Source organism: Ahaetulla prasina, chromosome 1 (genome assembly GCF_028640845.1).
Source record: "Ahaetulla prasina isolate Xishuangbanna chromosome 1, ASM2864084v1, whole genome shotgun sequence".
Classification (NCBI taxonomy): Eukaryota; Metazoa; Chordata; class Lepidosauria; order Squamata; family Colubridae; genus Ahaetulla; species Ahaetulla prasina.
In genome coordinates, this window is record NC_080539.1 from 40596812 (window position 1) to 40623131 (window position 26320).

Here is a 26320-nt window from a genome sequence, read left to right on the forward strand (position 1 = left end):
TTGGCCACTGTGTTGCAGCTCAGTTTCAGGGTCTTGGCAATCTTCTTATAGCCTAGGCCAGCTTTATGTAGAGCAACAATTTGTTTTTTCAGATCCTCAGAGAGTTCATTGTTATGAGGTGCCATGTTGAACTTCCAATAACCAGTATGAGAGAGTGAGAGTGATAACACCAAATTTAACACACCTGCTCCCACTTCACACCTGAGACCTTGTATCACTAACAAGTCACATGACACCAGGGATGGGAAACGGTTACTTGGGCCCCATTTGGACATTATCATTTAGGGGTGTATTCACTTTTGTTGCCAGCAGTTTGGAGAATAGCTGTGTGTTGTATTTGCTATTTTGATCTCACTCACTTTGAGAAGCAGCCTAGAAAAGTGTGGCATCCCTCTTTAAGATAGAAAATAAATACTCTAGGCCGGGACACACTCTCCTCTTTCTTCAATCTCTCACTTAAAACAAATCTTGCCCTGCCTTCTGGCAGTATTAATATGCTCTTGACATTCTGGTTGTTCCATCTTCTGAGTTTTAAGATGTTTTGTGTGCTTTAAGATGAGGCAAAGTGCTAGTATAAGTTAACTTTATTATGAACTTTTTTGAAACTTTGAATTTAGAAGTATGCATGCAGTTTTTGAGAAATAAGGAAATATTAATTGCATTAATTTTCTGCTGATGGACTTTCCAGAAACATCTAACTACCAATGATGGGGAACAGGATAGTGTGTTAAAAATTTTTTTTGTTTTGATTCAGAAAGAGGTTTTTTTTTAACTTGCCGTAAGGTCAGCTCTATTTATTGTATCACTATTTATTTATTGTATCACTATTAAACAATGATGACATGTAACCAATTTCTGTATTGTTAAAACAGATAATTGAGCATGTTAATGCATACAAAAGCATTTTGACCACAATCAAGCAAGAATATGATGCTTTTATAGAAGTAATAAAAAAGGGGCAGCATGATGCATTTTATCTTCATGGAAAACTAAAAACGTTAGCATGTGAATCTTCAACTTTAATGTATTATAAGAAAAGAATAACTCAGCTGGAAGAAAAGTAAGAATCTCTTTCACTCTTTTGCAGGGGTTGGGCGTTCAAGTCACAATTTTGAACTAGTCTTTCATATAGTGATATGATCTGATTTGAAATTGCTAATACTATATGGTGTGGTATGTTTTTTTTCATTTTTAAAAAAGTGTTTGTATCTTATGCTTTTGTGGATGCTTACAGAATGAATATTATACTAATGAAAGTTAGGTTTAGGAAAAGAAAGGCAAATAAGCAAGAAATGCTATTTTTATATGTCATATTTTCTGACACTACCACGGGTGACCAAGCAGAATTAAATTGGAGTTTGCACACTATCAGATAATGATAGCTAGCAAATTTGACATGAAAGGGACATATCTGCAGCATATTAGTATACCACAATATGCAGAATAATTCCATGGCATCATTGGTTGGGTAAAGTTAAGTATTATACTCCATTGAATGGTATTAATGCAAGAATCAAGTTGATTTGGGGAAAAACTGCAATAGTCTGAAAGATGGCAAATCAGGAGACTTCCTGTGAACATGGCTGATGGTTGACATGCCCAGAAAGGCTTCTTTCTCTGGATTGCCGTTTTTTTCAACTTACTGATAGAAGAAAGAGGCATTCCTTTTGTTTATATAACTCTTCTGGTTTAGGGAAAGTTCTAGAATCATCCTACAGGATCGTCTATACAGCAACGCTCTACAAGAAGCTTCAGGAGCTGCGCTTCAGAGCAGCTGGTGAACCATTCAGCTGGAGAGGAGGGCAGGACTGCAATCACCTCATTGTTGGAAAAGCAGCCATTTTGGAATTTATTTTTCAAACAGACAATAAGTCGTACCTTTCATTTCTTAATCAATATATGAAATTATTATGTAGTCACTAAAAGAGGCTCTCTTCAGTCACAGCCTGTTTCCCCTTTTTGAAGCTCTGCAGCATTTTTGAGACTTCTTTATTGTTAAACAACGAGGAAGAGGGTTGCTGGTAGCAAGCTAAAATAAGGAAGCTAGAGTATCTTTTCTTTTTAATTCTGATGGAGAAACATAGGATAGAAAGCTGTCGTTTTATTTTATTATTTTTAAATAACCTGTAGCCTTGGATTGCTTTGTTATGGGTGGCTGAAATTCCCTGATTTTTATGAATTCTGATTGGCAATCAAGCAAGCAAGCAATAAATATCCTTTGACCACTAGAGGGAGCTAAGATGGCCAAATTTGAGCATATTTTTAGGAAGGTTTTTTGAAAATTCTCTACAGAAAATTATTCATTTTATAGACTAATTAGGTTCTAAAGATGATATATAAAAAGAGCAAAGGATACAATTATGTGTAATTCAGGCACTTGGCAAGTGACTGATATTAATGACTGTTGCAGACTACCAGGGCCATATGATTATCTTTTGTGACCTTCTGATAAGCAAAGTCAATGGGGAAGCCAGATTCACCTAACAACTATGTAACTAATTTAAGAACTGCAATGGTTCACTTAACAACTATGTAAAGTAAGGTTGCAAAGTAAGGCAAAAGTCATTTAACTGTTTCAATTCGCAACAGAAATTTTGGGCTCAATTCTGGTCGTAAATCAAGGATTACCTGTAGTAATCATTCTCATAAAGACTGTGCTAGCTAGGGAATTATGGAAGATGAACAACAAGCATTCTTTTTTTTAACTACCTATATCTCCGCCATCTTCTTTCATTTTCTTTGTCCCCAAATTCCCAATGAAGTTACTCAAAGCTAAATAACTTTCACTAATAGCGTAATTTTTAAGTAAATACTTAAAACTAAAATATCTAAAATGTCAAAGGCATTTATAACCCTTCTCCAATTATTGAAATTATATGCAATTGTCTATAAGAAATGAAACATGTTATGCATTATTTGAATTGCTTTTGTTTTTAAGAGTGAAAAGAATTGAGAAGAATTCTGCAAGAACTGAGAGCTTAATTCAGAAATTAAAAAGTTTAAGGTTAACACTCTTAGAAAAAGAAGATTTATCCCCAGTCAAAAAAGTTAATCCTGCTAAAAAAATTCCAGGTAAGATGGAGTTATTTGTAATTTTAAAAAATCGATTATATTGAATAATTAATTATATGTTCTATATTACATTCTAAATCTTAGCTGAGCCGAAATGGATAGCTGGATGGTGCCCTTTCTATTTTTTTTAATGGATGAGTACTCAGGATGAAACTGAAATTAACTATCACGTGCAATATATGAAAGAGTAGAATTGAGTCTGCCATGCAAAGTATGCATTCTACTTGTAAATGGTAGCTTTTTTTTAGTTATACTTTCTAAAAAAGCAGACCTCTCTGATGACTTTGAAGTTTGGCTAATAATAACAGAATGCTTTTTTGTTGTAACAGAATTTGTACAGTTTGAATTTATAGTCTGTCATATGATCACTGAGGGAAATGTTCCTCCTTTTTTTCATTAGGTCTCAATATGAAAGACTCTCTTGATATAGATGTCCTTTCTAACCACTTAGATCATCTACAAAAAAGGTTGAAGGAGTTGAAAGACGACATGCTGACAAAATACATTCCCATAGAAAACACAGCCAATGTTGAAGGAGACATGAATCACGCCCTTCAAAAGCGAAATATGGCTGAAAAAAATAATGAAAGCTTGAAGTTTTGGTATAAAGATCCCTTTTACAATATGCTCTTACTTATCCCTTTTCTTCATTTTTTGAAAAGTGAGAATAGCTGTAATAATTTTGTCTCCTTTGTTTTCATCAGATTAGAGCAATGACTTCGAATAGATGTTAGAATTGTAATTTCTAAAATTGTATGTTCTGTCTTAGCAACTGTGGTTAGATTAGCACCAACAGAAAATTCAACAACCCTCAACTGCAGCCATAATAGGTTTCAGTGTCAGCAAACCTATGGCACACGTACCGGAAGCGGCACGCGAAACCATCCTGCGAATTATGCGTGGCCTCGCTGCCTCCTATTCCGCGTTCCTGTGATTACACGTGCACCAGTCAGCTGGCTATCGCATGCGCGGGAGCAGCGTAACCCAGAAGAGCGGTGTTCTGGCACACATACGCAGGCCAGCACCCGACCTTCCAGGTTGACGTTGCGTGCATGCGTGATGGTCAGCTGTTCATCAGGCACGCTTCCATGCTGGTATCCGGGTGTTTGGGTGCTGGCTTGCGCATGCGTGATGGACTGCTGCTCTTCTGGGTATCGGCGCTCCCGCGCGTACAAAGGCCAGGGGGGCTGCGTATACCTCGTGGGATCGTTTCATGTGCCACTTCCAGCACGCAGGCCAGCACGCGGGCACATCAAAGGTTCGCCATCACGGATAGGTTTAATGGGGAGAATCAATGCATAGAAGACATATTAATTCCACACATTCGAGGCAGGATGTGAGCTCTGCTGCTATTGCTGTATTTCTCTATGATTTCTCTAAAAATGGGGTTATTGTTTTATCCATGGTGCCAGGAGTTCTTTGCCATCCAAAGTGACCATTGTGAGATGGGGTGGCCAAAAAAATATATGTTTTGCACATATAAAGCTCAGCACCTGGAATTCCTAATACTATTAAATGGCATAATAACAATTTACAGAAATAGATTATTATCAAACAACCAGTTGAAGTTTGTTGGCAACACACATTACAGTACAAAATACCCCCACATGAAATCTGAGAAAGCTAGTCAGTCAGAATAACTAGTATTCAATTAATAGATCTATGATATGATGTAATATTAATAACTTTGATAATTAAAAATAAATGTAATTAATATGTATAGGGTAAGAGCTTATTCATGTATTATATCATGACTGAATGTTCCACTAAAATACCAGAAAAGCCTGCTGAATCAGGCCAATGCCCAGTATTTTGTTTTTCACAGTTGACAATCAAATTCTTTTGGATGCTTACAAAGAGAAAACAGAAAGAAAAATAATATTTTTTTCCACCATTTTTCTTTTTAACTAAATGTGGAGCTAAAGTTAAGATTGTGAATGAACCTACTTAATCAAATAGAAGCAAATACAGTCTAGTAAGGGACTTTCTCATAATATGCATATGAAACCTGTTTTTAGCATGGAGATTTGCCAGTATAGGAAATGCTTTAATTCAGTTAATACTATTTGCAATCATAATTGTAGGGTAATTATGTATATGTATATTACATGCCACTGACAAATTTAGACATTGGGGAAATTCTTTTTCTCAGGAAGCTTGTCCTGTGTTTTGATACAACGGAATAAAATAATGTGGTATGGAAAACCCTGGAGAATTCAAATTACAGTTGATACTGACATAGTCACATTTTAACCAATATTCTGATTTTTATAGTTTTTATCGGTTAACTCTGTTTGCAAGTGTGATCACTGTCTGGGAGAATACAGACAGGAATATTGACACTTTGCAGCTGCTCATCCATCAAATGATAGAAAATGAGAAATTTGCAAAAGGTAAAAACACATCAGACTTCATCTTTTTACAATAAATCAGAAAAAATACATGTTTCTGGGGGTGTGCTAAAGTCAATGTGTTTTTGTTATGCTGGAAAAACACTGTGTCATTTATTTGCAGAAATAGGGCTTATATTGCTTTTACGATTCTTTATTGGGCCTTTTGATTTATACCTATATTGTGGGAACGGCAATGGTTGCCAATAGGTTTCTGGATGTATTTTGTAGTGTGCTGATTGCAACCTGTAAAACCATTTTTGGCATAGGTCCTTGTTATCTGTGGGACTGTCCTTTTCTTTAAAAAAATCATTAAAATTTTAATAAACATAGTAAAAATTAATACAAACTAAATGAAAAGAAAAATCAAAATGCAGAAAAAAAGAAAAAAGTAGAAGGAAAAGAAGACAAAGGCAATAATAAAGAAGTTTAGGCATTACTAGAAATATGAAATAGCTTATCCCTAATTAAATAATCCTTTATATTGTTTTTCTTTTTTTGCTCTGCGCAATCTGACCTTTAAATCTTTCCTATGGTGTTACAAGATTTGATCTTTTATCACTTCTTTAGTATGTAAAAGAAGTCCTCAAAGTTTCCCCAGCCTTTTTTTGTAAATCACATAGTCATCATCCAGGATTTCTTGTAAAGCTGCTCCTGATCCAGATCCTTTTCTTCCCATAAAGAGGTATCATCCAGAGTTTCTTTTGTTGTAGCTGTTCTATATCCAGATTCTTTTATTAATTTATCTTTTGTATTTCCATTTTAGTAATTTTAATTTTGTTGTCTTTCATGTTTTCAAACTATAAGGTTTATTTCAGGTAGAGGTGTTTTTTTCTTGCGTCCTCTAAACAGTTATCCATTAAAATCTGTATTCTTTCTGAGATAAATATTTATTAATAAATATTTCAGGCCGAATTTCAAAAAACTCTGTAGCGTAGGAAAAGTTTATAGTTGGCTTAGCCATTTATTTAACTCCTTTCTGTCTGGTGCTTTAGTTCCCTCTAGTGTCCACTTGCAACTTTCATCAAACCTCAATTGTTAATATGGATTTGGTTCTATGTCAGTCATTCTTATATTATTTCATTATATATTTGGTTTTTGTAGGTTACATAAAAAATAACCAATATACCACATCTCTGTTCTTCAAATCGGTTTAAAAAATTCTGAAATCAAAATTCCTTTTTTCATGCTTTTTGGAATTTGTATATTATTTTAAATTTTGAAAACTTTATTTTTTTTTAAATTCAAAAAGTGTAAAATCAAGCTTGTCATTTTGAAGGTCTCTAATATCCATAGAATAGTTAATTTGAACATTAAGTACCTGTATCCTCTTTCTGTTTCTTCCTTATCTTTGATTTAACAGCAGGGTAATGAGAGTTCCAGAGGCTACAGCAAGGCCTTTCAAATGTAAGCCACAATTTGAAATAGTGAAAGAAAGTGTGTTTCTACTGCAGATGTGTCCCTTGCACAGTTCTTGATTTGGTTAAAGTGTATTCTTTGTTTTCTGAGTGTGTAAAATATTAATCTCTTGTGGATGGATCTGACTTTTCAGGTTCAATTGCTTCTAGTGTCTCAAGTGTATTTGAACGTGATCCTGCTAAAAGCAAAGAGGCAGAAGATCTGATTGAATTTATTGAAAGGTGAGTCTTCTGATCTTGTCTTTTTATTTAGGCAAATGAAATTGTTTAGTGCACCAAGTACACTAACTCCTGGTTTGAAAATGATGTGAAAAGTGCTTTACACAAATGCAACACTTCTTGGTTCTTCAATAAAATAACTATACAATCTTGAAAAAATGGGTACTTAAAATTGCTTCATTAGTCATTCTTACAGCAGCCACATTTTTGTAAGACTCATTCAGAACTCTGAAAAAAGGCAATCTACTTTAATGTAGAGCAAAGAGATGTCACACTCCCTCAAAGCATGAAGCATTTCTTCAAATCATCTTTCAAGCATACTTGGTTGTAATATTATCACATTCCTTTTATCCTAACACATTGGATTCACTCCACTACAAGAGCACAGTGCACTATAGCAATATAGTGAGTAACAGGAAGTGAAAACAGAGATACAGACTTATTAGGAGACCTACAGCATAGAGGCTATGTAGGAAGATGATACACAGGCACAGGCAAAAAATTCTAGTGAAAAATTGTTTTGTTCTTGGCAAAACAAAACAAAGGAGATGTTTGGAGCAAAGACTTTCAGACCACACCCCTTTATTGGGCCAATGCAGAATATAACTGCTGCTACTTTTGCTCTTAATAATTAAGAAAAAATATTTGGGAAATAAATACAGCATTAGATATTCATACAGTATTGGATATAACAACATGATATATGCTGCAATTCTAGAGATCTGCTATTTATAGTTGGACTGACAAGACATTGGTAGAGGACAAAATCAGGGATTGGTATCACTAGTGAAAATTTACCTAAGCAGATAGAGATCAAGATGATAAGCTAGAGATAGTTTGGACAAGGATTTATTCTGGAAAAAGAGAACTTGAAAAAGTAATGAAACCTGAAGGGTGATTCATCCGTTCCAATGGGGAAGTTTTCACAAAGTTGAAACATGTATTTTTAATTCCTTTCACTTCCCAATTTTTTGGCACAAGGGGATAGTATCAAGTGACCTTACACATTTAACTTCATTTAGATGATCTTTCCTCTGTAGCTTAGTTAGCTATGGCTTTGCCACTAATAAAGGTCTTTTTGCATCCATTTTCTCTCACTTATAATGTTATATTCTTTGAACTGTGCTAGGTTCAATGAACTGTTTTCCCGTGGTCAGTATGAGGCTGCAGCAACATATGCAGCAAACTGTCCTAGAGGAATCCTACGCAATGAAGAAACCATGGAGAAATTTAGGGGTATGGACCATGAGATGCAATCTTCCCCTTTTGTATATAGTTTTGAATATCAGTAAACCATAGTCAAAAGTATAAATATTTTGGACAATTCTCTGGCTCTGTGATTTAACGGAACTGGAGGCTTATATTTAATTAGTTTTTATTGATGTTACTGCCATAGTGAATGTGAATTAATTACAACTGATAGCCAAAAAGTAGTTTTGATCATTCCACAAATAATTCCTAGTTTCACACCTTTCTATGATTCTTTATAAGACTTTTCAAATTATGTAAAATAAAGAAATATATGCTCATTTTCTAAATTTATAGCATTCTGAGTTCAAATCCTCCTTTGATAGAAAGTCTGAGCTTGAGAAAAATCGCTGGCATAGAAAACAAACTGCAACAAGCAATTGTTTTTTAAAATATTGCTTTTCCCCTTCAGCTGTTGGTCATGTTAAAGGGAAGATTCTCCCTCTCCTTTTGTATTGTGATGCACTCATAACTACAACCATTGCTGTTAAGAAGCATCTTCCTGCAAATTTGACAACTGAAGCCATCAAATGTGCCTTAGCTGAGAAACGGTTAGACTTGGTGATGCATTGGATCACTTTGCACAAGTAAGTGATCGTTCAGAATTCTGGCTCAGTAGCAGAACATATACATTATGTACAAGAAGTCCATTGAACAAATGTTCAAGAATAGCAGGATCTTGGGCATTGGCTGCCAGAATATTCACTTATAAATTAAATGGCATATTTTCAGGATAGCAGGTGCTGAAGAATACTATTATTTCTAAGAAATCAATTATTATTAGTACATTCTAGACAACAATTCTTAAAGGATAACAGGCATCATTTTCAAATTGAATTAGCCCATCTCCATCAAACTCAATTCATGTGAACTGAAGGCAGGGTAGAATAAGAAATCTTTCAGAAAGAGAGCAGGATATTTATAGTTAGGAGAAATCAGCAAGAATAGAATATCTATTATATTCAAGTTTCATTGGAGCAAAAATTATTATGGACAAAACCAGCTAGCCCAGTGACAGTTTCCTTCAGAAAGGCTATAGGGGAAAGCATCCAATTTAATAAGAGAATGAGGTTTATTGTTTACAGCTCATCTTCCATTTTTAAGATAGCATCTGAAGTAGAACTTGAACACAGTCCATCTCCAGAAGTTTCTGGACACAAGGAGATTATTCTATCCTTGGATATTCCAAGGCTGATACAATAGAAATGCACAAATGATTCAATATGTAGTACAGAAAGGATGAAGCAGATTTCTCAGCAATTCTCAGCAATGTCTTGTAATGCTCTAAGGACAAAAGCACCATGGTATTGAAAAGAGTGCATGAAAGAGATCTTCAAAAGATACCTACAATTCCACATGCAGCTGGGACACCTTGGTAAACATGGTGTCAAGGTTCCAGAAATACCTCTTCTGCGTAAAAGAGACTCGGAGGCATCTTTTCTTTTTCTCAAAGTCCTTTACTAGCATGAGGAGACTGGCACACGATGAGTGCAATTCCCAAAACTGAAGTTCCGGATTCGTTTCCCCAGTTATACAAACCCCAATAGTCCCACCCCTGACCCTCTGATGATCACACGGTCCCACGTTCTTCCAGTTCATTCGAGTAACTTCTTGCCACTCTTCCTGCAGACGTGAACACCATCCGACCTTGACCGCTGAAGAATGTTACCATACCCTCAACCCCCTCCTCCCTCAAGATAAAATGTGGCAGCGCCTGGAAACCTAAAGTTTAATATGGTTTCCAGGCCTGACAGGCGTCCCCTCTTGGAAAAGAAACTATATCCTAGGAAAGAAAACAAAGAGTCGATAAAAAAGTGCCAACGGTGCATAATTCCTTCTACCCCCTCCCCTCCAAGAGGTTTCTTAGGTTTGTCAGGAAAGTGTCGTGAAATTGTTTAACTAAATTGTCCGCATTCACTTTCCAACTTTTGACCCAAGTAGATTCAGATAATGGGTATCCTTCCAGTGGACTAAGTATTGTAATTGACCTCTATAGAGTCTAGAGTCAAGAATTTTCTTGATTTCATAGTGGGTTTCACCTTGGATTATCAAGGGGTGGGGGAGCGGTAGGAGAGGCCTTAGCGGATTGGCTAGCAGGTTTTAGTAAGCTGGTATGGAATACCGGGTGTATTTTCCCAACATGCGAGGGAGTTGGAGTTGGACGTAACGGGATTAATAATTTTACAATGGGGAAAGGACCCAAAATTTTGGACCGAATTTCCTGCTGGGTATTCGTAATCTTAGATATTTAGTAGACAAAAGACTTTATCTCCAATGCGAAAAGGGGTTGAAGGAACGGTGTTTGTCAGCTTGGGCTTTGTAATTCGAGCTGTTACAGCCAAAGGAAAGTGGGAGGGGCAGAGATTTCTCCTCAAAGGTCCCCTTGGAAGGCTGGGTTGGAAAGGAAAGTGGGAGGGGCAGAGATTTCTTCCTCGGGTCCTTTTAGAGTCCTTGAGAAACTGATATCATACAAGGTTAATAAATTATACTCCTCCTCATTGATGAGTTTTTCATCCTGAAATTGATTGAAACATTGTACCATCATATGCTGCCATAGTATAGTGTTAACAACATCTGTAAAGATGATATATGAGCATGACACTAAGTTTTTTCTATATTTCCCCCTTTATTGAAAAACTTCCATCATGCTTCTTTCTGAAAACAAAGGTCATTATAATATACCTCATTATATATTTGATTTGATGATATTTCAGTTAATAAATACCATTTAAGGTGTTAAGCTTCTTTTCTTTTTCAGCAGCAAAGTGAATTACAACTTTAAAGAACTTTATTACTTTATATTCATTTATTTTAAGTATAGATTTTAGATTTTTAAACAAATATGTTTAGAGCTTTTATATCTTTCAAGTTATTCAAATTATCCTCAGCAGGTATATAATGGCATCCAATTCCAATATCATGTTGGGGCTTTTGAGCAAGGGAGGAGGAACGTGAGCACCACCTTTGCGCTGGCATTCCGGGATTTCCTTTGTTTAGAGCTGGGAATCCTCCTTCCCCTTTTGCACTCCCTCCTCCCTCTCTCTCTCTCTCTCTCTCTCTCACACACACACACACACACACACACACAGACTTCTAAAGTCGATTGGCACAATGAAAGGCAAAGACCACAATTGTTTTAAGAAAGAAGCTTTAGCAGGAGGGGGATGGGAGGGTGTTTTAAGTTTTGGCAAACAGCCAGGCCAACTGTATTGGAGAAGGTCACACAACTGGCCTTAACATTTTAGCTGCTGTCTTTTCCTCACACTTGGGTTTAATGATATTAGAGACCCTTATTGCCCTGCCAAAAAAAAAAGAGCCACTAACGTCTATGAAAATTAACCTTCTCTGCCAAGAGACACTGTGCAGGGTATTTTCACTATTGGTGTGCATACAGGCTTAGATTTGTGCTGGGTTCTTAGTGCTTAGAGCACTGACCTTCAGAGGCACCCTGGTCCCTTGGAAGCTAAAGGAGGACTCATTTTCATGCTTGCAGTTGTATTGTCAATTTCTGTGAGACAATGTTGTTGAAGTAACTCACTCACTCATTCATTCATTCATTCATTCCTTGTGTGTCCAATCACACTTAGCCAATAAAAATTCTATTCTATTCTATTCTATTCATTCATTCATTCATTCATTTTATTTTGTCAAATACATATTAAATAATTATATAAATATAAGCATGAATTGAATACATAAAAGGAATACAACTAAAGGGAACATTAGGACAGGGACGGTAGGCACGCTGGTGCTCTTATGCACGCCTTACAGACCTCTTAGGAATGGGGTGAGGTCAATACTAGATAGTCTTTGGTTAAGGCTTTGGGGATTTTGGGAAGAGACCACAGAGTCAGGTAGCACATTCCAGGCATTAACAACTCTGTTACTGAAGTCACATTTTCTGCAATCTAGATTGGAGGTTCACTTTTAAGTTTGAATCTATTGTGTTCTCGTGTATTGTTGTGGTTGAAGCTGAAGTAGTCATTGATAGGAAGTACATTGTAGCAGATAATTTTATGAGCTATGCTCAGGTCATACCAAAGGCGGCGTAGTTCTAAATTTTCTAAAGCTGGGAATCCTCCTTCCCCCTTTTGCACTTTTATTGTTTTTCGTTCAAATAAATATTCATGTTATTTTACTTGGCTCTATCTTTATTTTTTACATTGACCAGTAGCTGCCTCATTTCCCACCCTCGGCTTATACTCGAGTCAATAGTTTTTCCCAGTTTTTGTGGTAAAATTAGGTGCCTCGGCTTATATTCGGATCGGCTTATACTCGAGTATATACGGTAGCCCATCTCCATCAAACTCAATTCATGTGAACTGAAGGCAGGGTAGAATAAGAAATCTTTCAGAAAGAGAGCAGGATATTTATAGTTAGGAGAAATCAGCAAGAATAGAATATCTATTATATTCAAGTTTCATTGGAGCAAAAATTATTATGGACAAAACCAGCTAGCCCAGTGACAGTTTCCTTCAGAAAGGCTATAGGGGAAAGCATCCAATTTAATAAGAGAATGAGGTTTATTGTTTACAGCTCATCTTCCATTTTTAAGATAGCATCTGAAGTAGAACTTGAACACAGTCCATCTCCAGAAGTTTCTGGACACAAGGAGACTATTCTATCCTTGGATATTCCAAGGCTGATACAATAGAAATGCACAAATGATTCAATATGTAGTACAGAAAGGATGAAGCAGATTTCTCAGCAATTCTCAGCAATGTCTTGTAATGCTCTAAGGACAAAAGCACCATGGTATTGAAAAGAGTGCATGAAAGAGATCTTCAAAAGATACCTACAATTCCACATGCAGCTGGGACACCTTGGTAAACATGGTGTCAAGGTTCCAGAAATACCTCTTCTGCGTAAAAGAGACTCGGAGGCATCTTTTCTTTTTCTCAAAGTCCTTTACTAGCATGAGGAGACTGGCACACGATGAGTGCAATTCCCAAAACTGAAGTTCCGGATTCGTTTCCCCAGTTATACAAACCCCAATAGTCCCACCCCCCTGACCCCTCTGACGATCACACGGTCCCATGTTCTTCCAGTTCATTCGAGTAACTTCTTGCCACTCTTCCTGCAGACGTGAACACCATCCGACCTTGACCGCTGGAAGAATGTTACCATACCCCTCAACCCCCCCTCCTCCCCTCAAGATAAAAATGTGGCAGCGTCTGGAAACCTAAAGTTTAATATGGTTTCCAGGCCTGACAGGCGTCCCCTCTTGGAAAAGAAACTATATCCTAGGAAAGAAAACAAACAGTCGATAAAAAAAGTGCCAACGGTGCATATTTCCCTTCTACCCCCCCCTCCCCCCTCCAAGAGGTTTCTTAGGTTTGTCAGGGAAAGTGTCGTGAAATTGTTTAACTAAATTGTCCGCATTCACTTTCCAACTTTTGACCCAAGTAGATTCAGATAATGGGTATCCTTCCAGTGGACTAAGTATTGTAATTGACCTCGGTAGAGTCTAGAGTCAAGAATCTTCTTGATTTCATAGTGGGTTTCACCTTGGATTATCAAGGGGTGGGGAGCGGTAGGAGAGGCCTTAGCGGGATTGGCTAGCAGGTTTGAGTAAGCTGGTATGGAATACCGGGTGGATTTCCCAACATGCGAGGGAGTTGGAGTTGACGGTTACGGATTAATTTTTACAATGGGCAAAGGACCCAAAATTTTGGACCGAATTTCCTGCTGGGTATTCGTAATCTTAGATATTTAGTAGACAAAAAGACTTTATCTCCAATGCAAAAAGGGGGTTGAAGGGAACGGTGTTTGTCAGCTTGGGCTTTGTAATTTCGAGCTGTTACAGCCAAAGCTTTTTTTGGATATTCCCAACCTTTTTTTAATGAATTCATCCAGTCTGTTAGGGAGACTGAAGTGGGGGGTTGAACGGGGAGTTCAGGCATTGGAACGAAGTCCATGCCGCTGGTCACTTGAAAAGGGTTAACCCCGTGCTGGTGTGTACCGCATTATTATATGCAACCTCCGCAAATGGTAACAAGTCGGACCAGTTTTCTTGTTGGTAATTTACATAACAACGTATGTATTGTTCCACCATGGAATTAAGTTTTTCAGCTGCTCCGTTAGTTTCTGGATGGAAACCAGAACTAAGTCCTTGAGACGACCCAATGGACCGTAGGAATTCTCTCCAGAATTTGGCTGTGAATTGAACACCCCTGTCGGATATTATCCTTTTTGGAACTCCATGCAATCTGTAGATGTGTTTGAGGAAGAGCTTTGCTAATTTTCTAGCCGATGGCAATCCGCTGCACGCAGTGAAATGGGCTTGTTTAGAGAATAAGTCCACTACGGTCCATATCACTGTATTACCTCCACTAGGTGGGAGTTCAACAATAAAATCCATGGCAATCTCTTCCCATGGTCGGGTGGGTTCGGCTACGGGTTGTAGGAGTCCAGGGGGTTTCCCTGGTCTGGACTTCATGGTGGCGCAGGTAGCACAGCTCCTGACGTAGTCTTCAACATCTGATTTCATTTTCAGCCACCAGAATTGTCTTCTGGCCAAGTGGAGAGTTTTTAAATAGCCGAAGTGACCTCCTAGGCGAGAGTCGTGGCTTCTTTGTAGTATTGACAATCGCATAGTGACGGGTACATAAATTTCTGTGCCCTTCCAGGGTATCCCATCCCTTAAGGTGAGGTGTGGCGAGTTTTCCTTAAACCAAGCATCATCAGTGAGTGCTGATTTTAAGTCCATTAGCAGTTTGTTTGGTGGGATGTTGGTAGTGCGGTGTGGTCGCGTTCGAGTAAGTGCTTGGCTTGCTGGTTCGCTATCGGGGATCATCGCATGTATTACCTCTTCGCGTTGGCTGTCGAATTGTGGTTTCCTAGATAGAGCGTCAGCCAGGAGATTTTGGTCGCCTGGGATGTATTTGAGGGTGAAATGGAAGCGCTTGAAAAACTGAGCCCATCGAACTTGTTTGGGAGAAAGTTTTCGGGGTTTTTTTAAGTATTCGAGGTTTTTGTGGTCAGTCCACACCTCGAATGGTTCTTTCGCCCCTTCAAGGAAGTGCCTCCAAGAGAGGAGTGCCCAACGTACCGCAAAGGCTTCCTTTTCCCAAACTGCCCATCTGCGTTCAGTGTCTGTCAATTTTTTAGACACGTAGGCGCAGGGCATAAGGTTGTTCTCGGTATCCCGTTGTAGTAAGACAGCGGCTATTGCTACATCACTTGCATCAGCTTGGACCACAAAAGGTTTATTTGGATCCGGGTGTTGATGAATCGGTTCCATCGAGAAGAGGCGTTTCAGGTGTTCAAAGGAACGTTGGCAGTCCATTGTCCAAGGTAGGGGTTGGTTAGGTTTGGGTTTGATGGGTGATGGCCCAGTTTTTAGTAATTCCGTTAATGGTAGAGCTACTTCTGCGAAAGAAGGAATGAATTTATGTAAAAATTTGAATCCCAAGAAACTTTGAAGTTGCTTACGTGTGCGTGTTGCCAATCCAATACTGCTTTCACTTTGCCTGGGTCCATTTGGATACCTTTGTTTGATATCCGGTAACCTAGGTAGTCGAGGGATTCCTTATGGAATTCGCATTTGGAAAGTTTGACATATAGCTTGGCGGCTAGGAGCTTTTTAAGAACTTGTCTGACCAATTTGATGTGTTGTTCCATATTGTCTGAGTAGATAAGAATATCATCTAAGTAGACAAGAACCCCATTGTAGAGATGGGGGTGCAGGGTTTCATTAATTAGTTGCATAAAGACAGCTTCAGTAGTCTCTCTCTCTGGTGGGAGGAAAGTGAATCTTGGGTGAGCTAAAGGCTCTCGAGGTATCACCTCCAACCGCTCAAAAGTTTCAGGAGGTCTAATAGAGACTGGGATTTCAGGGGTTTTCAGGTCCCAATCTAGGGACTCTACCGATTCTCCAGGTTTTATTGCCTCCAGTGAGGTTGAGAAGAGGGAGGGGGGGTTCTCTTGCGTTCATCGGAACGGCTTCGAGCTTCAGTAGTCTCTCTCTCTCTGGTGGGAGGGAAAGTGAATCTTGGGTGAGCTAAAGGCTCTCGAGGTATCACCTCCAACCGCTCAAAAGTTTCAGGGAGGTCTAATAGAGACTGGGATTTCAGGGGGGTTTTCAGGTCCCAATCTAGGGACTCTACCGATTCTCCAGGTTTTATTGCCCTCCAGTGAGGTTGAGAAGAGGGAGGGGTTCTCTTGCGTTCATCGGAACGGCTTCGAGCTTCAGTAGTCTCTCTCTCTGGTGGGAGGAAAGTGAATCTTGGGTGAGCTAAAGGCTCTCGAGGTATCACCTCCAACCGCTCAAAAGTTTCAGGAGGTCTAATAGAGACTGGGATTTCAGGGGTTTTCAGGTCCCAATCTAGGGACTCTACCGATTCTCCAGGTTTTATTGCCTCCAGTGAGGTTGAGAAGAGGGAGGGGTTCTCTTGCGTTCATCGGAACGGCTTCGAGCTTCAGTAGTCTCTCTCTCTGGTGGGAGGAAAGTGAATCTTGGGTGAGCTAAAGGCTCTCGAGGTATCACCTCCAACCGCTCAAAAGTTTCAGGGAGGTCTAATAGAGACTGGGATTTCAGGGGGTTTTTCAGGTCCCAATCTAGGGACTCTACCGATTCTCCAGGTTTTTTTGCCTCCAGTGAGGTTGAGAAGAGGGAGGGGTTCTCTTGCGTTCATCGGAACGGCTTCGAGCTTCAGTAGTCTCTCTCTCTGGTGGGAGGAAAGTGAATCTTGGGTGAGCTCAAGGCTCTCGAGGTATCACCTCCAACCGCTCAAAAGTTTCAGGGAGGTCTAATAGAGACTGGGATTTCAGGGGGTTTTTCAGGTCCCAATCTAGGGACTCTACCGATTCTCCAGGTTTTATTGCCCTCCAGTGAGGTTGAGAAGAGGGAGGGGTTCTCTTGCGTTCATCGGAACGGCTTCGAGCTTCAGTAGTCTCTCTCTCTCTGGTGCGAGGGAAAGTGAATCTTGGGTGAGCTAAAGGCTCTCGAGGTATCACCTCCAACCGCTCAAAAGTTTCAGGGAGGTCTAATAGAGACTGGGATTTCAGGGGGGTTTTCAGGTCCCAATCTAGGGACTCTACCGCTTCTCCAGGTTTTATTGCCTCCAGTGAGGTTGAGAAGAGGGAGGGGCTCTCCATTCCCCGGAAATGTTTTCTCCGACTGGCAGCTCCCCCATGAATCAGAGTCCTTGGGGCGTGCTCCAAGCGGACAAGCAGGCTGTTCTTTTTCGGGGCTTCGGATCCTGTCGTCAGATGGGAAATAGGTGACTTCTATTAAATCGTTAGAATCCTGCTTCGTGGCTCCTTCTACGCTTTCAATTTGCTGCTCTTCCATCTTCACTGGGTCTTTGCACCGCTGTGGAGGTTACGGAGACTGGGGCCCAGCACCCCTCTAACGGGCCCCCTCTGAGAGGAGGAGAGGGTACCGTTAGCAAAAGAAAGTTTTTACGGTTTTGGGAATAATGTCAAGGTTCCAGAAATACCTCTTCTGCGTAAAAGAGACTCGGAGGCATCTTTTCTTTTTCTCAAAGTCCTTTACTAGCATGAGGAGACTGGCACACGATGAGTGCAATTCCCAAAACTGAAGTTCCGGATTCGTTTCCCCAGTTATACAAACCCCAATAGTCCCACCCCCCTGACCCCTCTGACGATCACACGGTCCCACGTTCTTCCAGTTCATTCGAGTAACTTCTTGCCACTCTTCCTGCAGACGTGAACACCATCCGACCTTGACCGCTGGAAGAATGTACCATACCCTTCAACCCCCCCTCCTCCCCTCAAGATAAAAATGTGGCAGCGTCTGGAAACCTAAAGTTTAATATGGTTTCCAGGCCTGACACATGGCAGAGTAGCCAGTTTTTCCATTTCTGGTCAAAGCAGCAATGGTTTATTAAAACAAGGGCAATAACAGAGATGGCAATGAATACCAGAGAGAAATCAGTCAGATCACCCTATCAGTCATGGGCTGCCTTTCATTCCTATATCCTAGTTCCCTTGGCTTTGGGATTGCTATTGGGTATTATGGGCTCTGAAACATGTGATGAACTCCTCTTCCAGGCCAGGTTATGAAGACAGCCAACCTGTAGCTCAGTCTCAAATTCCAGTTGCAATTGAAATCCCTGAAAAGCATAAGAGAATCCAGGGTCGGTTTAAGAGGCAGAAAAATCACCTGAATGAGAAAGAGGTATTACCTTTCAGGCAAATCTATTGGGGTTTATGATTCCCTCTGCAACATCTATCAAGCCTATAAATGCACTCCAATGAAGTTTATGAAATTAGGGATAGATATAAGGCATGCCACTTCTCTCATTTTTATTCCTGATGGATATTTTCTGGTGCATATTCCGATCTTGCTCTTGGTATGGAATAAGATATGGTCTTTAAAAGAGGAGAGACTTTTAAAGTGTAGAAAGCTGAGCTTTGGTAAACTATAACTTACTGTATTTTCCAAAAGGAGAAATATATAAGGACAAAAAATTGTGTTGTGAATTCTTCAAATGTTCTTGTTTTTTTCCCCCCATATCTTTCTCTTATTTATCATAACTCTTTGATTTTATGTAATCCTTTAAAAGAATAATAATATATTATTATTATTATTATTATTATTATTATTATTATCATCATCATCATCATCATCATCATCATCATCATCATCATCATTATTCCACTTTTTTTTAAAATGCCCAGAATTCGTAAATTACCTAATGATGTTTTGTTCTCTTTGTTTCTCCCAGATTGGAATTCTCTGAGGCTGCCGGTGATGCAATCTTTAAGTATGCAGATGTGGATACGCACAACAGGTCCCAGTGTCTAGCTTTGGCTCAAATTGCATACAGTGAGTGTGGGGCACACAAAAAGGCTGTTTTATGCTTGTGCAAACAGGGCCAGATTTATGGAGCCATGGATTATCTACATCATTTCAAACTTCTTTCCGCAGGTACATTTCAGAGCTATATTGTATTTATGTCTCTGTTTTAAATTATATCTGATAGTGTTATAATGATGTTTGGGTGGCTTTTAGTGCTATCAGGATATATGCATGTGTTTCCCTATAGTATGTGTATGTGAGAAAAGGATGGAATAAATAAATCTAATTCCATGTAAATGTTTTGCAAATGTGAATGTGCATATGTTTCTGTTCTCCCCATGTTGAATATGTATATGTGCACTAGGAAGCATAGGGCAGGCTGCATATGCTGCACTCTGGTCATTCTCCCAGGAAGGAGAAAGAAGAATGCCATATTTTGAAGTCTTGCCCAATTGCCTTTCCCCTACTTTGCGGAATTGTTTTCTTTGCTACCTAATTTGATCTTTCTTTCTCTGGTTCATTCCCCACCCCCCACCCCGCCCGACTCCTCTACCCCACACAAATTTGACCCCATTCGATTAAGGACAACATTTTCTCCTCAAACAATCCACTGAACTTTGAATAAGTTGAGCAGGTATGAAATAGCTACTATGGTTTTTAATATATGACCATTTTCTCTCCAGCGAATTTTAGCATACTTGTAACATCACCAGCCATCCCTAAAATGATATAAAGTCTGTCTTCCATGTATTTATTCTGCCGGAAATCATTTTTGAAGAATGAAACATTTTATTGCAGGTCCACCTTATCATGACAGGCATTGTTAATGAACCGGTTCTCCAGGTGTTAGCTAATTGAATCAAGAAATTATGTGCTGAACAAAGCACTGTATTTCTCAGTCATTCCCAAAGCAAGGTTGAGATCAGGGATCTGTGGCATTGCCAACACCAACCAGAGCTATCAAAGTTCTACCAATTTTTATATGCATGTGGTACACAACAAAATGTGGGACATTTATCATCTAATCATGTCTTCCATTTTGATATTGTTCACATACAAACACACGTGACAGAGGCCCACAGTTTAGAGGTAGAAAATGCTGTTTATTTCATTGTTCTTTTAATCTCCGCTTTAAATGATTAACAAATGAAAAAGAACTCTGAGGTTAGATACTAAAAATGCAATAATTCCATACAGTATTAAATTTTCAAAGGTGGTTTTCACTTCTGCTCATTTTATTCTGGAAAGTAAAATTGAGACACACTTTTCAAGCTGCAAATATAAATATAGCTGGATATTTTTTTCTTTTCAGGCTTTCTAACAATTGTGCTGTTCGATTTCAGAGGATTATATCTTTCTACTGAAGCACTGTCCTCGTATAGATTTCATCCATTGCCTTACTCAAGAATGGAATGGGAAACCACCAATCCTATCCCTTGGGGAAACCATCCTTTCTCTCATTGGAACAGAACATGAAATACATGGCATACACTTGTTGGAGGATATTACCAAAAAGGGGAAGGGTAAATATAGCTTGACTTTTTCCAGTAGGAATGTGGCAATCCTAGAAGTAGACCAGGCTAAGAAACTATTTTTATTGTAACAGCTTTAGTAACAGAATCTTGAAAGTCTGAATGTGTTTCCCCATCCCTCCCTTTATCTTTGTGTAAACTAGGAAGGAGCTTGTCTGAGATGTTTTCTCAAGATATTTTCTTGGCCTGAACTCAGTCCCCTCTTATCCAACTGTTGTCATGGTAACTCTTTTCCTCCTACTCAAGGCCATGCCCTATGCTACAGAATGTAAATATGTTTGCTTGCAATTATCTGACTAGATAAAATGTAGGGGAGAGATTTTTATTAGAAAATGGAAAGAGGAAAGGGTTAGATTTTCCTTATGCTTCAATTACCATCCAGAGTTGGACTTAGTTCTCCTTCAAATTAAAATTTATCTAGTTTAAACATTTTCTTGATAGCGGCACCTGCTGAATGCTTACTGTGATTTAATTTAGAATCATACCAAAAAAGTATGCATTTTGAAACAGTTACTGATTCAAAGACAAAAAGCAGCAAAATATTCTTTGTCTTCTTTCTCAAACATATTTGTAGATACATTGGAACAAATTATTGTAAAGGATATCTCCAATGTGGAAGGTTGGAAAGAGATAGCTGAAACATGCCTCCTTGTCAAAAAAGAACATTTATACAAACTTATCATCTCTGCCCTTGCTAGCCTGGAAGGAGTGTTTGAAATTCCAGCAGATGATACAGAGGACGCCAAATTAATGGAACACGTGTTCCTGTAATTTTTCCACAAGGCACGTGGAGGAGCTCTTTGTCCTAGGAGTTGTTTATATTGGCTGCACAAATAACAACACAACTTCTGCATGTTATTTCTGTTTTAAAAACGTAATATATTTAATACCATGAACTTGATTTGATTGTGCTATAGTTGCTGCTCATGCTTGATCATTTGCCTTTGTTTTACTTTAAAAAGTGATGTTCCTTTCTGAAGTAATTTAGCTATGTTTATACCAGATCACTTGTGATTTCTCTTCCCTTTTTCAGTATTTTGTTTTCTTCTATTTTTTCTTCCTAGAGACAGGAAGTTGAATCAATTGTTGGAGACAGAGTCTTTCATCTCCCAAATAGTCACATTTGTTTAATTTTTAAAATCATGTTGCTCTTATGTTGATACATTTAGTGGCAAAATTAGAAATTATCTCTAATATACGCATGGATAAGATGCTCACAACTTAGCTACACAGTTACTTTTTCCATTCTACGAACTGGAATGAAACTGGAATAATTCCTGGTTTCCCCGATGGAATCAGTATTTTTGGACTAATGGTTATGTAACTTTTGTAGTTTTTCTTGGCATGGTTGTTGGATTATGAAAGGTATAGTCCCAATGCAACCCGGAAGGTACCGGGTGGTGTTTAGGCTACCTTATTGCACATAGATTCAGCATTAACTTATATTTATGCTATAAATAAGTTATTTAGAAAATCCATCCTATTATGAAACATTTTGTTATACCGCAGACTCTTGATTACTACCCTGTTTCCCCCAAAATAAGACATCGCTTGATAATAAGCCCAGTCGGGCTTTTGAGCACATGGCAATAAGGCCAAGCGCTTATTTCAGGGTTCAAAAAAATATAAGACAGGGTCTTATTTTCGAGAAAACACAGTAACAAATTAAGCAAGTTACTAAAATTATATCTCTAATATGATTGTATTTGAATATATATTTTCATCCTTATTTTCCTTCCTTTACAGCAAGCAGTTCATTTCTTTCACCCTCATAAACCTGCCACGTAAGCAGGGAAAGGCCGTAGCTTGAAGGTGATGTGAATTGGTTAATGAAGATTTTCTTGCACTCACATCCAATTATATTTCACAGGGTTTTCTGACAGAAACAAACCAAGATAAAAAAATACATGTTCAACAATGCATCTGCTCTTTACCATAATATGTATTAAGCAGGTTGATAAAGAACAGCTAAGAGACATGGATTTTGGGACAAAAGGCTGAATATCAGCAATTATGGAAGTATGGTCCAACATTTACTTTTCTTTTTCACTCCCCCATTATTTCTTTTCAAAGAGTTCGTCAGCAGAAGCCCAAATGTATGTTATAAGATATGCTATGCTATATTTGAATGTCTTTTTAGTTCCCAAGATTGCAGTACAAGCCAAGGACATTCTCACTCTGGAAAGCTGTAACTCTATAATCATATATGCAAGTAACGATTCTTGGGGGACGGCATTGAAGGGGTGTGTGTAGGGAGGGAGGGGGGGAGAGAGAGAGAGAGAGAGAGAATCTCAAGGTAAATTAAGTTCTTTATGGCAGTGGAAAAGTAAAAAATAAAAAATCTACATCAAGCACAGATGGTCCCATAATTTGTTCCAAGGTGCTGAATTTTGATCACAGTATAGGACTTCACCCAAATTCCAGATACTGTAAATTGCCAGCTCACTAGTTTACTGCATTGTCTCTAGACATCATGTTAACTTTAGGGACTTTTGCTGAATACTACCCAGCCACAGATTCTCTGTTTCCTTGACTCAGAAAATCACTGTTGGAATCCTTTGTCACCAGGAATTTGGATATAATCCTGTTAATGAATTGAATAATAACTGAGTTTAAATTGGATAGTTGTGGTTCACAGACCCCTAATTTATTAAAGGACCCTTTCTTAAGAAAATGTAGCCTGGATTATTTATTTAAGAATATAATATACTATATGCATGATATATATTTGAATGTGTGTATGTGTATGTGATAATATGTATGGGTGGATGTGCATAGAAAGAGAAAGAAAGTCTAGGCAAGTAAACTTAGTATTTTCAAATAAAACCAGTCACATGCATGGCCATTGTTTCTGGCTTAATTTGCCCTGAGGCACACTAGATATATATATATATATATATAGTACAAGCATGAAGCCGAAAGCACCAGCCTGAAGATGATGAGTGAGACCTCGTCGAAACGTCACCAAGATACTCTCAACCTTACACAGGAAAAGACCCGAATATGCCAAGACCTATCATTCCAGATATCATTCCAGATATTCTTCTAACTAAGCTAAACCAGCTACAGGTACCGGAACAGACTTGTAAGTGGATCACAAGCTTCCTAACAAACAGGAAGCAGCAGGTGAAGCTAAGCAAGATCACATCAAATACCTGTACAATTAGCACAGGGGGCCCCCAAGGCTGCGTGCTCTCCCCACTTCTCTCTGTATACCAATGACTGCATCTCCAATGATCCATCTGTTAAGCTACTGAAGTTCGCAGATGACACAACAGTGATTGGTCTCATTCGAGACAATGACGAATCCGCATTTGGCAAGAGGTCGAATGACTAGCCTTGTGGTGCAACCAAAACAATCTGGAACTGAACACACTCAAAACCGTAGAAATGGTGGTAGACTTTAGGAGAAACCCTTCCATACGTCCACCTCTCACAATACTAGACAACACAGTATCAACAGTAGAAACCTTCAAATTTCTAGGTTCTATCATATCGCAAGATCTAAAATGGACATCTAACATCAAAAACATCATTAAAAAAGGACAACAAAGAATGTTCTTTCTGTGCCAACTCAGTAAGCTCAAATTGCCCAAGGAGCTGCTGATTCAGTTCTACAGAGGAATTATTGAGTCTGTCATTTGCACCTCTATAATTGTCTGGTTCGGTTCTGCAACCCAACAAGAAAAACACAGACTTCAGAGGATAATTAGAATTGCAGAAAAAAATAATTGCTACCAACCTGCCTTCCATTGAGGACCTGTATACTGCACGAATCAAGAAGAGGGTCGTGAAAATATTTACAGACCCCTCGCATCCTGGACATAAACTGTTTCAACTCCTACCCTCAAAACGACGCTATAGAGCACTGCACACCAGAACAACTAGACACAAGAACAGTTTTTTCCCGAAGGCCATCACTCTGCTAAGCAAATAATTCCATCAACACTGTCAAACTATTTACTGAATTTGCACTACTATTAATCGTCTCATCGTTCCCATCACCAATCTCTTTCCACTTATGACTGTATGACTATAACTTGTTGCTGGCAATCCTTATGATTTATATTGATATATTGACCATCAATTGTGTTGTAAATGTTGTACCTTGATGAACGTATCTTTTCTTTTATGTACACTGAGAGCATATGCACCAAGACAAATTCCTTGTGTATCCAATCACACTTGGCCAATAAAAATTCTATTCTATTCTATTTTACATACCTATACCCGTGAAAACCTACGAAAACAAATATAAATATATGCATGTATGTATGTATGTATGTTTTCTGAGGTTTTCGTGGGTGTTTGTATGTAGGTCTTTGGTTATTCAGGTTTTCTCCCGTGTAAAATTGGAAGTGTCTTGGTGACGTTTCGACGAAGTCTCATTCGTCATCTTCAGGCTGGTGTTTTCAGCTTCATGCTTCTAGGAGCAATTGCACACACATACACATACACATACAGCTTTGCACACACATAGCAAGAGTGATCTCTGCATATATGATTACAGAATTACAGCTTGCGAAGCAACTGTGTGGGAGTCTCCTTGGCTTGTGCTACTGGTTTGTATACAAGACACTGTAATCTTGGGAACAAGAAAAGCATTCAAACATAGCATTTCTCATAAGATACATTTGGGTTTGTCTTGGCAAAATCTTTGCAAAGCAAGAATATAGAAGTGAAAAATACAAAGCGCTACTACAAAGAGAAACTCCCCTTTACTGAGTTCAGAATGTTGCCCATTGATGGGAATTAATTTAAAATAATATTTTAGAAGGAGCACACAAGATGCTTATATAACACCCATAGGGGTGTTTAGTGGAAGCCAAGGATAATCTTTAATGGGATTTCGCATTGAACTTAGTATTGCTCCTAGGAAAATGTGTACAGGGTTGCAGTGCTTTTACTACATCCATAAAGTCATAAAATATTAAACTCTTAAAAGTCTTGCTGTCTTCCATTAAAATTTCACATCCCCAAATGCCTAGGGGTGAGACGTAATTTCAGCTGCTTCCTAAAGGATAAAAGGGTAATGGCTAGCCCAGTGATGACTAACCTTTTTCTCATTATGTGCCGAAAGTGCGGGCGCATATGTGTGACAATGTGCGTGAGTGCCGGCACCCATAATGCAGTGCGCTCCCCCATGCATGCGCACGTGACCCCCACACTTCCCCCATCCCTGTGCATGTATGCGCAACCCTCCTGGCAGGCCACCCTGCAGCCTCCTGGCCCAAAAACAGGCTGTGTGGGGACAGGTCACACATCCCCACACCCAGTGGTGGGATTCAGCCAGTTCGCATCACTTCGGGAGAACTGGTTGTTAACTTTCTGAGCAGTTTGGCAAACTGGTCATTGGAAGAAATCATTAGGGCAGAGAACTGGTTGTTAAATTACTTGAATCCCACCACTGGCCACACCCCATTTTGGGCCTTGCAGGCCTCCCTGCAACCTCCTGGCTCAAAAACATGCTGGGGGGGCCCAGGCCGTACCCCCCCCATGCACTGTTTTGTGCCTAGCAGGCCTCCCTGCAGCCTCCTGGGACCAAAAATGGGCTGGGGGTCATGCTACACCCCTGCGCTCTGCCCCTGCACATGCATGCACGATCCCCACCCCCGTGTATGCGCACAACCCCCCATGTGCACGTGTCCCCCACGCATCCCAAAAATCAGTTAG

The 26320-nt window shown here is 39.1% G+C and overlaps 1 protein-coding gene across 6 annotated transcripts in view; it reads left to right on the forward strand.

The window, feature by feature from the left end:
- Nucleotides 1-26114, forward strand: part of CLHC1 (clathrin heavy chain linker domain containing 1) — a 30460-nt gene extending 4346 nt beyond the window's left edge. The window contains exons 3-12 of one of the 6 annotated variants that reach the window (XM_058164925.1): nucleotides 873-1060; nucleotides 2939-3072; nucleotides 3524-3674; nucleotides 5347-5465; nucleotides 7015-7102; nucleotides 8229-8335; nucleotides 8760-8934; nucleotides 19042-19244; nucleotides 20459-20638; nucleotides 21222-26113. In XM_058164925.1, coding sequence (XP_058020908.1) covers nucleotides 873-1060; nucleotides 2939-3072; nucleotides 3524-3674; nucleotides 5347-5465; nucleotides 7015-7102; nucleotides 8229-8335; nucleotides 8760-8934; nucleotides 19042-19244; nucleotides 20459-20638; nucleotides 21222-21418 — 1542 coding nt within the window. In that variant the 3' untranslated portion in view covers nucleotides 21419-26113. The other 5 variants (XM_058164923.1, XM_058164927.1, XM_058164924.1 and 2 more) reach the window with 5 other exon arrangements.
- Nucleotides 26115-26320: the final 206 nt, after the last annotated feature.